At 35.1% G+C, this 12227-nt stretch overlaps 1 protein-coding gene across 4 annotated transcripts in view; it reads right to left on the bottom strand.

The window, feature by feature from the left end:
- Window positions 1–7537: 7537 nt before the first annotated feature.
- LOC144016339 (guanine nucleotide-binding protein G(I)/G(S)/G(O) subunit gamma-12-like) overlaps window positions 7538–12227 on the bottom strand; it is a 52256-nt gene continuing 47566 nt past the window's right edge. For all 4 annotated transcript variants that reach the window (XM_077517341.1, XM_077517350.1, XM_077517357.1 and 1 more), the window contains 2 exons: window positions 10780–10891; window positions 7538–10524 (listed from right to left, as the gene is read on the bottom strand). In XM_077517341.1, coding sequence (XP_077373467.1) covers window positions 10399–10524; window positions 10780–10891 — 238 coding nt within the window. In that variant the 3' untranslated portion in view covers window positions 7538–10398. The remainder of the gene's footprint in view (window positions 10525–10779; window positions 10892–12227) is intronic.

Genomic DNA, 12227 nt, shown 5'->3' with positions numbered 1-12227 from the left:
GTGCGGATCACGGGGGTCACGTTGGCCTCGCTGCCATCTCGGAGCGAAAGGGAACAATAATCCTCCGCGCTCTCGCCGCTCGGCTTCTGCCTGGCTCAGCACCACCGTGCTCATTCATCCGTTCATTCTATTTGTTGTAAGCGCTCGCTTCGCAGTCTTCCCAGCTGATTTCCTTCACGGAAGCATGATGGCCTACTTTTGACATTTTCACATGTACCGTGTGATCCAGCAGGGACCTTTAGTGACAACTTAATACAGTTTTGATATAGTCACTATGACGTTGCCATTTTTCAGTTTTGTCTGACCAATCGATCAGAGGATGTCAAAATGCTGACATCCAAGGCCGGTGCAGTGGCCCCTTGAGGACAAATTTGAAATGTGATTGGTAATAGAAACGGTGCCATTGCTAATTTACACAAGAAAATCAGTGTATACCAGGGGTCAGCAACCTTTCCTGTCAAAAGAGCCATTTTAGCCCAAATAAATTAAAAACAAAAAAACTGTGATGAAGGAAACACTGTTTTGTGACAGCTAAGGCTGTTTGAAAGCGCTATATAAATAAAGATGACTTGACTTTAGTGTTAGTCTAATGCACTGATAATGCAAGTGATAATTAGAGCTGCAAAATAACAGAAAAATGTGCAGCATTCAACACTTGAAGGTTCATTTTCTTCTACCTTTTATCTTCCATTTTTTTATTTTTATATACTTTTATTTTTGATGCTTTGCTTTTCATACTTTTTTAGACTTTGTTTTTCTGTCAAATTTCCGACATTTTTGACAATTTTATGGCTATGTTATGGTAATTTTCTGCCTTCTTCCTTTTTAGGACTTGCAATAGCTTTTTTTTTTTTTTATATATATATATATATATATATATATATATATATATATATAATGGTAATTTTCTGCATTTCTTGTTACTTTTTTGGATGGTACAGCTATTTATTTTTTTTTATTACACTTTTTTTCTGCCTTTTTTCAATTTCTGACATTTTGTGGACATTTTATGGTCATTATCGGGATCTTGTTTTTGGAAATTTTATGGTTACTTTTAGAACATTTTATTTCCTGTGTTTTCTTAATTACATTTTCTGACTTTTTTTTTGGTTTTTTTGTTGTTGTTTTTTTTCAATTTCACGGACATTTTATGGTAATTTTCTGCTTTTCCTCTTCCCTTTTGGAAATTTTATGGTCACTTTTTGGACATTTTATTGTATTTAAAAAAAGAAAAAAAAACTTTTTCATCTTGAATATTTAATTATTCTTTAAAAAAAATCAAAATCATTACTTCATTTCTAGATTATTTATCTAAAAAAAACACAATATGTACCAAAAATATTTAATTTCTACTTCTTCCCCCCCGAGATCCATAGGAGAAGGACTAAAGAGCCACAAATGGCTCCAGAGCCGCAGGTTGCAAACCCCTGGTATATACCTAATTAAACCACAAAAATCTCAACAGCTGTTTGAGCCCAACGGCCAACCCATAAGTGAGTAGCGTCACCACATATTGTCGTGAAGTTTGAGTACGCTTGTGATTCTTGTTTGCTACACCGATTATACTCTCAAATAAATTCTTGTTGCATAAATTGATGAAGCCTAATTAGAGGAGAGGCAAAACGTCTTCCCAATTGCAATCGATTCAATGACCTGAGAATCAAGTAAGAGTAATATTTTACGTTTACGTACATATCAGTGAAAAGAAATTCCATACTTTCTCCAGCAAATAGAATGAAAACAGCTGGGGCCCCAAAATTGAACCCTGTGGAACACCATCCGAAAGTGCAACCAGGCTGACACAAAAAGGCCTGCCTGCCAAAGTAGAATCTAAAATGCTAAATACAGACAGATACATTAATACATTAGGCTCATCCTGAAATGTTGTGCAATATCCCTGCCAAGTTGAGTAGTCATGTTGCAATGATGACGTCACATGAACCACTGGCACTACTGATTCTCAAGGTCCTGCCAAATTGTTGTTGAAGCCTGACTAGAAGAAGCTCATCGCACGGGTCTCCACTCATGCGCTCCAAACGCCTCTTGCGCTTGGCTCCGCCGTTCTCATAGTGCTTTTCCAGCTGCGCCACAAGCAGGTGATGTCACCGGGTTGAAATCAGGCAGGCAATCCCCTTGCAAGGTGATGAGTCACCATCACGAGAAAGCTACGTGGTCTTGCGGGGTTGCACAATGCAACCCGGAGGTGTCATGTGATACTTCACGTTGCAAGACAACACCTTTTGTTATAGGATCCAAAATAAAAAACAAGAATGGGCTGGATCACATTTGCTAACAGATTATTCAATGTGTCATCATTCACAATATCCACCACTAAACTTTGCCTTTTTGTCTATTAGCTTAATGCTAACACATAACGTTAGCTTGATGGAAGAGTGTGACCCTAATGAGGACACACGCGTCATACAAAATGGAAGTGCAGGCTTGTCATCATTCTATCAACGAATGTACAAATCGAGCAATAAAAATAATAAGTAGTGTGCAAGTCAACAAAGAGCAAATGATGTATCCACCCATGACTCTGATGACATGTGGTGGCTAAGTGACGAAATTTTCGAATGAAGAGGAGAGGACAACGCGAGTCTGGGAGGCGTGTCCCCAAATAACATTTGACCGCTAACAAGCTTTGCAGGGCACATTCCATTCTTTTCATTTATTACCAATGCTGACTTATTGTCATTTTCAGCCATCTATTGTTCTCAAATGCAGGCAGGACTAAAACTGCCAAAATAAAAAAATAAATAAATGACTAAATAAATAAATAAATAAATAAATGACTAAAATATATTTCAAAAATTAAACACAAATGTATTTATGTATGTATGTGTATGTATGTATATATATATATATATATATATATATATATATATATATATATATATATATTTATATGTTCTTCTCATTTCCATTTTTATTTATTTTTTGGGATATAATTTTCAAATCATGTTTTTTTTATATTAATTTTTATTTTCGGTTTTAGTCATTGATTTATTTAGTCGGTCATTTATTTATTTTGAATTTTGGCTGTTTTGGTCCACCATACAAAACTGCCAAAATTAAAAATAAATAATTAAATAAATAATTTAATAATAAATAAATAAATAAATGACTAAAAGTGAAAATAAAAAAAAATATTTTTCACTTCAAATCATAATTTTCCTAAGCATTTAAAAAAAAAAGAAAGAAAAAAAAAAAGAAAGAAAGGCTGACCCATGCCCAAATCACTTATTTGAAAAGGAAAAGCCTACTAGAACAGCTGAACTTTATTTGGGGTTAATCAAAGGCCCTTAAAATGGAGGCAGCTGTGTGAGCTTGAATGTGATTGGTTCATTCTCAACACAGCCACGTCCCAGTTATGAGGGTGTGCACACTTGTGCAACATTAGCTCAGTTGTTTATTCTAACTTCCTCTCTTGAAAATATTTTTCTTTGATTTTATTGAGTTGTCTAATACAGGTTAGTAGTTTTGGATTTTTCCATTCGAGTTAGTTTTTATTTTGTTTTTGTTGACTTTTATTTTTTTAAATCCAGAAATTCTTTTTTTTTTTTTTGTGGCAAGTTTTTTAGTTTTGATTTTATTTTTAATGCTGATTTAATTGAGTTTTATACAGAAGCATTTATAATTTTTGACAGGTGAGTATATACGTTTGAACTTAATTGCAAATACTTTCAAGGCTAAATGCTACAAACGGAGCATATTTTCCCATAATGCTATGGGGCATTACTTGCATATACATGCACAAGTGGAAAAATAAATTGTCTACATTATACCAATACGTTTGAAATTAAGTAAAATAATGTTTTTTCATCACTTTTATGATTTATTATTCCGTTTGCAACGCATGATTTAGGTTCGCCTTTTTTTCTTTTTTTTTTAGCATAATGTAACAGGTTATTGTGGCATTATTGGAAAATATGCTACGTAAAATGTGGTTTTAATTAGTTTTAGTTTTCTTAAAAGCATTTGCATTTTTATTTTATTTAATTGAAAAAAAAAAGTTTTTTAAAAACAATGATTTTAAATGTTTTTATTTTGTTAGTTTCAATCAATTGTAATAAGTTTTGAACCGGTTTACCTTGCTCTCATTTCTGCATATGACAAAAACATTGCATTTGAACAGGGGTGTGTAGACTTTTCTATCATGTGATAAAACTTGCTGCCAACAACACATTCAATAGTGTGCAAAAGTCAACATGGTGTAGTATAATAGGGGGAATTGGGGTGGGGGGGCTAAAGTTTAAACAAACTGCCGAGTGGCGATTTAAAAATAGCCCACAAGAGCAAATAGTCAGTAGTGGATTCCAAGTATGACCCCGCCCCCGAGGCTTGTGGGCCCCTGTGAGTCCAGTTGGCACTGTGTGAAAGGTTGCGTGGCGTGTGACTCAACAGCGTGATACCTTGGAACTGCTGCGGCTCATTGCAAATCGGGGCGGGGTCGCGCAGAACTTGAGGCTTCCGGCAAAAAAAAAAAAAGCGAATCCTAGAAAGTCTGCCAGGGTTCACGTGCGGCCTTTTATCTGGGACACTGAACCGGGAATAAAGTTTGAGAACATTGTCAAAAAGCTGCTTTGAAAGTCAAAAGGTAAATGTTAGCTTATAGCATATGTCACGTAGCGCAGGATGGTTGACATCAAAAGGAGGATAAAAGTGTGAACATTCAAATGAAAATGATTTGGTGCACTCCACCCAAAACGTTTTTCAATGTTACTTCCCTCATCGTAATGCATCCCGCACTACTGTCGTGACAAACCTTATCAACAACAAACACTGAAGTGGAACTGGAAGGCAAATTCCATCGAAGGGCGGGTTGTCACATCTAGTTGGCCATTTAGGCTTGCATAAAAAAATGCAGAATGAAATATTACTCAAGTATTATTACAGTAAGCAGTGAGTAGAGGAATATCATTATATATATATATATATATATATATATATATATATATATATATATATATATATATATATATATATATATATATATAAAACAATCTGTTGCATAATAAGTTTCATGTTTGAACAGCATTGAAAGGCTTAATGTTCCATGAATATAATATTTTTCCATACTTAATGTGAATCCTAACCCTAAGTAAGACATTATGTAGAATATTTCCATCAAAAATTCATGTTTACACATCGATTTGGCTGCATATTGAATTAATTCAAGAATTGTGCACTGTTAATATTGCGATATATTGCCCAATAGATTTTTTAGATTTTTAGATTTTTTTTTTTTTTCCTATAGTATATATATACATTAGTGCTGTCAAAATCAGACATTAACACATTAATTAATCACCAAAATGATGAGAGCATGCATGGATCAAAAAAATGCTGAAAATGTCCTCATGACATTAAATGTTGAAATAATTAACACAATAACAGGCACTTTTCAAATTTAGTGTCGATAAAAAGCCTTTTTAATTAAGTGCTTTAATCGTGATGAATCAAAATCGAAAGCTGTAATTAATCTGATTAAAAAAGACAAATTCTGTACTCATGATTATGATATAATACACTTTCACCGAAACTGTAGTTTGCGTCAACGCTCAACATAATGACATGTGTCGGTCGTACATTAGGTTTTACATTTATGATGAAATGTTTCCAGTTTTGCAACACGACTTTCACTGCGGTTGTTGTGAAGGCAAGGCGGGCCCACTGTTGTACATTTCCACTGGAAGCAAGGTGCCACTGCAGTCCATTCACTCGACCCCCCCCCCCCCCCAACCCCCCCCCCCCCCCCCCCCCACGCCCCCTTCCACGTCGCTCCCCCCTCTCATCAGCACATTCCAACACAGTGACACTGTAACTGCCACGCTGGATTGTCACACTGTGGCACATTATTGCGCATGCGTGCTCGGCATGTTGCGCGGCCGCTCAGTGGACACTTGATTAGGTACACCTGGCACAAGCGGGAATATCGAAGGTGAGAACGGCATACAGAGTTTTGCATAAATACTAGTATTATCATTATGATTATAAATATTAATGTAATAATTTGCCATCCTTTTTGTACTGCTTATTCTCTCTAGGCTTATTGTATAACAAAAATATACAAGTAATTATTAGCAGTATAAGTTTTCAATCAAAGTGTTTGTCAATGCTTAATTAAAAACAACAGGTTTTTATTTTGGATATTTCACAGTTAAATAAAAAAAAAATGGAGAAACTTTTGTTGACTTAGAATACATGCACATTTAAATATATGTGGGAAAAATCAGCTTTCATATTTCTGATTACGTAATAACTAATGTGATGCTATTCCTGCCATCTTCCCATTGCGTGCAACTGAAGAGAAGAAAATCAGGTCCTCCGGTCGGACAGAAACAAAGTGAGAAACACCCAAAGAGGCCACCGACAGAGAAGTGAAACAAAGCAGGCCTTTTCCCAAAATAGTAACGCGACTCTCCCAGAGCTAAAAGCGGCCTTTCTGCATTGAAACATCTGCTGTGTGGTTTTTAACAGCCGTGGTGACGGACGGACAGACGCCCAAGTTTTTCCAGCCCCCAGTCCGATACACTTTGATATACAGTTCATACACTATTTGCAAAAAGTTTGGCATTTTGGGCTCAAATAAGGAGCAGAACGGCAGTTTCCAAGTATGTCCAGTTTAATGCCTTTCTGTGACTCTTCCAGTCTCTCTGATGATGCACACGTTTATGTGTGAACTTATGTTTGACCTTCCCATAGAACTGCATGCAACTTTCTGCTGACCATGTGACTTGTGCAATTTTCCTATTTTTTCTTGTATTAGGGCAGTGCTTCTCAATTATTTTCTGTCATGCCCCCCCTAGGAAGAAGAAAACATCTCACGACCCCCCCCATGACTATAAATATAAATAAGTAAATATAATTATCTCCGTCTCTCTCCACCTGTCTTCTCCTCCGTGTCAAATATTTTTTCATGGTGTCACTTGCGGGTCCGCGAAACTTCGTGCCTACACTTCATACTCATACTCTGTGCTGTGTGCAAAGCGCGCATGCTCAGTGCAAACAAAACCCCTACACCACCATGCGAATGCTTCCTGCGCACACTCTGCCAATGAGAGCGCCACTGCCCCCTAATGTAGTGGAGGTGCAATTGCACTTTATTCTAAGACAGTAAAAAAAAAAAAATCTAAACAAAAAAAGCATGTTCCCCGAGGTCAAACACGCCCCCTTCAAAAAAAAGCTCTGGTGTTTTCTAGTAGGCTGTTCTTGACATTTGTTTTCCATTGAGCAGAAGCCTTAAGGTTTTGTGCTAACACCAGTGCTATTTAAGAACTGTTCATAATTCGCTTGAAGCTGAGGAAAATTTTGCTCCGCCAAAAGTTGAACCTTGGTCTCATCAGACCACATTTTTTTTTTTTTAATAGTAGGATTTTTTTTCTTGATTTCATTTTTTGTTTTACATCACAAAAAAAAATGACATTTGAACAGGGGTGTGCAGACTTTTTATATCCACTTTCACCTCACTTGCATTACGAGACTGTGAACAAAATCACGCAAGCACGAACAGACTGCATTTCAAGCACCAACCTCTGACACAACACATCTTTATTGAGATATTAGAACATACATCATCGCAACGCTTCACTTGGTTCATCTTCATCCGAAGGCCGGCCGGTATATATTATTAATTAATAGTCAAGCTGTCCCTCAAAAAGCAGATTTGGACAGTTACTCTATCAAATAGAACAGTTGCTTCATGGACACGAATGACGACGCGGCAGTGGCAAGCTAAACATTTCATAAGAGGTTGATGGGAATTATTGCAAATAAGGGGAATTAACTGGGTGAAAAAAATACAGTTAGATCTCAATAACTGCAGAAAAGAGAAGCACCAGGCAATTCTAAGACACACGCAGACACAAAGATGGCACAGTACAGTATTATCAAAAATGACTTTCTTCTTGCAAATACAAACAAAGTTGTTCTCCCAGTAAGTGTTCTTCAGAATACAAGGCAAGCACACAGTAAGGCTGTCAAGAGTGAGAGTGTACGACATTTTTTTTCTTGTTCCAATAGACCACCAGAATGTGGATTGATTTGCATGTTTCCACCACTCGTACAGTTCAGCATAAAGTTTTTTTGTATTTTTTTTTATTTATTTTTTTGCACCCTAACACTGAGGTGCCAAATTTGTATGATATGAGGTCGACTTTGGTACTCAAGGGTCAGATTAGGTCCAAAAATAAAATAAAAACGTGTATTTAAAACATGAAAAATAATTCAATTTAATACTAGAATTTTAATATAATTATTTTAATTATATTTACAGTGGTGCCTTAAGGTTTGAGTTTAATTTGACCATGCTCAACTTTCACGAGAAAAATTACTGTATAAAAACCCCCACAAAGTAATAACATTTAATCTCCACCAGAGCCGCAAAACACAATTGTGTGTACGAATGTATTGTAATCATTCTTCTTCTGCAGTGTCTATTTAATTGGTGGTTGGCAAAAAGAGTTTAATGGCACATTAGCGCCACCAGCCGATATTGTCCTTCCACTGCAAGGAAGCCAACATGGCCGCCGGATGCCGAGAAGTGTGCTGCCGTCATCTCACATTTTTCTAAAAAAGAAAGTCAAGAAACTCATATCTCAAAGGCACCAATGTTTATGTAAAATTTACAATCAATCTATTGAGCAATTTGGCTATTAAATGAAATGAATAAAAAAAATACATTTAAATTAAGCAATTTTACAGAGAATAAAACAGCTAAATTAATGCAATAAATAACAGAGAAAACTGTTAATTGGTCCAAAAATAATCACGAGGAACACGTTTCGATTATGATTTATGCTGAATGGGCTTGTTTGTGAAATTCATAGGCAGACTAAACTGCTATGACGTCAATTATTATTATTATTTTTTTTTATTTTGCACTAATGACACAGCTGTCATCATAGCAACCTGCATTGGAATACGGAATGCCGGAAACTCAAAATGTGTCAAGGTTGATCAATTCAAACTGTAGCGAGGTGAGCTGAACTCAACAATTTGCTGTAGGTGGTCTTAAAAGGCTGCATGACACGTTTGGTCCATGAAGTTTAATGTCATCATCATAATTACACAACATTAGAAGGATGTCAGCTGACCAAGGAATCGTTTCCGTCCGGAACATTACATACAGGCAATCTATTATACAGTGAACCCCCACTAAAATGTATGATTTTTATGCATATATATATTTTAATTGGGCGATCAATTTAAAAAATATATATATTATGACTAAAATATATATATATATATATATATATATATATATATTATTTTTTTTTACTCATTTAACACTTTTAACAGATCAATAGAGAAGTGAATTGTAGGCAGAACATTTAAGTACTTATTTTCTCCAGGAGAGAAAAATCACTGAAAAATCGTACAATTTTATAATATACAATTAAATCCGAATTAGTGTCGTACCATATTGTGCCACAGCATGCTGAGTATGCTTGTTTTGTGTTAAAATAGCAGTTGTTAGAGAGTTTACAATTATTGTAACATTTATGCTAATTTTGTTTCATTTGCATCTATTGTGTTTTGCATTATGTGTCATTGAATTGAGAGTATTTGTTAAATAAATGATATGACATTTTGGTGTAAATATACATTTTATTTATTTATTTATTTTTGTGTGTGACAGTTTTACTGGAAGCTCCAACTGGCACTAAGGAAGGACTACTTAAATACATTTCAATTTTAATGGTCTCAATATATTCTGAATGGTTTTGAAAAGTATCCCAGTATTCACTGTATTTAATCTCCAAAGCAAAAACGATGTTAGACTATGAAATAACACTTAAAAAAAGGAAACTAGTCTGAACCTGACGTTTCAAGGTGATAACCACCTCAATATCCATTACACGGAATGTGGATTGTCATGGCCGCCACGATAACGAGCTCAACTGAGAAACCCTGAATCTGCAGCCATATGAACCGGATCGTAAAGGTCAAAATTGGAAGACAAAAAAAAAAAAGGTCAAATTGAAGCAAAAGGGCTGCATGAACCTGCTGAGTGATGATAACAGTCGCTGCCCAGTACGAGAACTCAAGTGAGCTGAGGACCACCAGTGAGCGACACCAGGAGGTGCCTGTTGTCATGGTAACTCATGCAGGTGGTCACAGAAGCAGACCCAAGAGTGGCATTTACAACATTTAAAGACTTGAGTGTTGGGAGCTGCAGAACACGTTCTTGGCTCTGTACAAAAAGACATTTTAGAGGAAAAAAAACAGGAAAAAAAAAAAAAAAAAAAAAACCCAAAACAGAGTTGCGTCAGTAATTTGTTAACACAAACAGACGAACGAGCCCATGGTAATGTTTACGATCACCATCCACCCCGAACACAGCAACATTTAATAAGCGAAAAACGACTCCCGTGAAGGCAGAGTGGGATCCCCCTACAATATAGTGCAGGGTTTTTTGTCCTTAAAGGGATTGTCTGACGCGGGGATGCCCATGAGGAGAGGATCGGTTTTGGAGTGATCATTGCAGTAAGTCATAAGGTCCGCAGACGCCTTGGATACCTACACACATACAAAAAATGAATTTTTGAAACATTCAAATACGAGGCACAAGTGATGGAACTTCTCCTGTAACGTCCCCCATCAAATTTCCACGTCCTAGCATTCCATTAGCTGTATGTTGTTGTGTATACATGTGTGCCTGTTTACTGAGGTTTTTTTCTTCTTTTCTGCTACCCTGAAGTAACCTGGCATTAGTTGTTTAAAAACATGACACAGCATGAAAAGATGTATGGAGAGTTTTAGTGGTGACGGTACCTTTATCCTCTCGATGTTGGCCTCTATCCTCAGCTGCTGCACAGTCCGCCTGGCATGGGCGATGTTATTCGAACTGTGAGGCTTTGAAGACATCTTTGTTGGGCGATCAACGCTGGAAGAGAGCATAGCAAGGGACGCACTGTTAGCATGGAACATAACAGCAATATGTCAAAAATCCTTAGAGATGACGTACATAAATTACATTTGAAAAATATCACAGCAGACTACCAAACAGTAAATGTCAAAAAATACATTGCAGATTTTAAGGGTGGAACTGTATCTACTTGTCTAAAAGTTTCAATCTTCTGCCAATTTCAACAATATACAGATATTTCCACGATAATTTTCATTTTATTTATGCTTTGAAACACTTTTTTTTTGCCAGCATGTTTTTCCTAGCAAGTCTCATCAAAATAATTTTCATTATTTACAGATAATATAAAATTAAAGGCTTTCACAAGAATGTTTTCAAATGTAAATTAAATTAAAATTATTAATATGTATTACATTTTATTTTATTATAATTATATATTCATTATATATATGTTATGTTATTAAAATGTATTAAAAGAACTGATTATTAAATTAAATTAAAGGGCTTACACTTGAATTTTTTTAATTTAAATTAAACTAAAATTATTAAAAGGTATTACATTTTATTTTACTATAATTATATATTTATTATATATGTTATTAAAATGTATTAAAATAATTGATTATTCAATCAAATTAAATGTAAGGGTTTCCCTTGATTTTTTAAAATTTAAATGAAAATTATTAAAAGGTATTACATTTAATTTTATTATAATTATATATTTATTATATATTGTATATGTTATGTTATTAAAATGTATTAAAATAATTAATTATTAAATTATATAAAAATAAATTTAAAGGCTTTCGCTTGAATTTTTTAAATTTAAATTAAAGTTATTAAAATGTATTACATTTTATGTTATTCTAATTATATATTTATTATATATTATATCTTATTAAAATGTATTACAAATAATTGATTAAATATCAAATGACATTACATTACATTTATTGGAGCCAAAAGAAGTGCCTGCTAGTATTTTCTAACTGCCATCAAAATTTGTGCACAACATTGATCTAAGTTTCTGCTATCACCTGTCAACTCTTTTAATAAGCTGAATGAATGAGCAGAGGATTAAAAAACAAAACCAGAACAAGGTCTGCATGCTTGTTGTCATGTCGGCCAGCTGAAGGCTGTAAATCAGCGAGCCGGCCGTGGAAAGAAACAACACTGTCGGGTTAATGAACGTCATTTCACCTTCCACACTTCCTCTTGCTTCATTGTTCCCAGAAGTGACATTATTTCTCTGGCTCGGCGCCACCACTCACAGGCTACTTCATTATGAACACATGCGCAACATAATTACATCCAATATAATCATTTGACCTCTGGATAAATTGTGTTGGCTATT

Source organism: Festucalex cinctus, chromosome 1 (assembly GCF_051991245.1).
Source record: "Festucalex cinctus isolate MCC-2025b chromosome 1, RoL_Fcin_1.0, whole genome shotgun sequence".
NCBI lineage: Eukaryota > Metazoa > Chordata > Actinopteri > Syngnathiformes > Syngnathidae > Festucalex > Festucalex cinctus.
The sequence above is the reverse complement of the archived record's forward strand: the minus strand, read 5'-3'. Positions and strand labels throughout refer to the sequence as shown.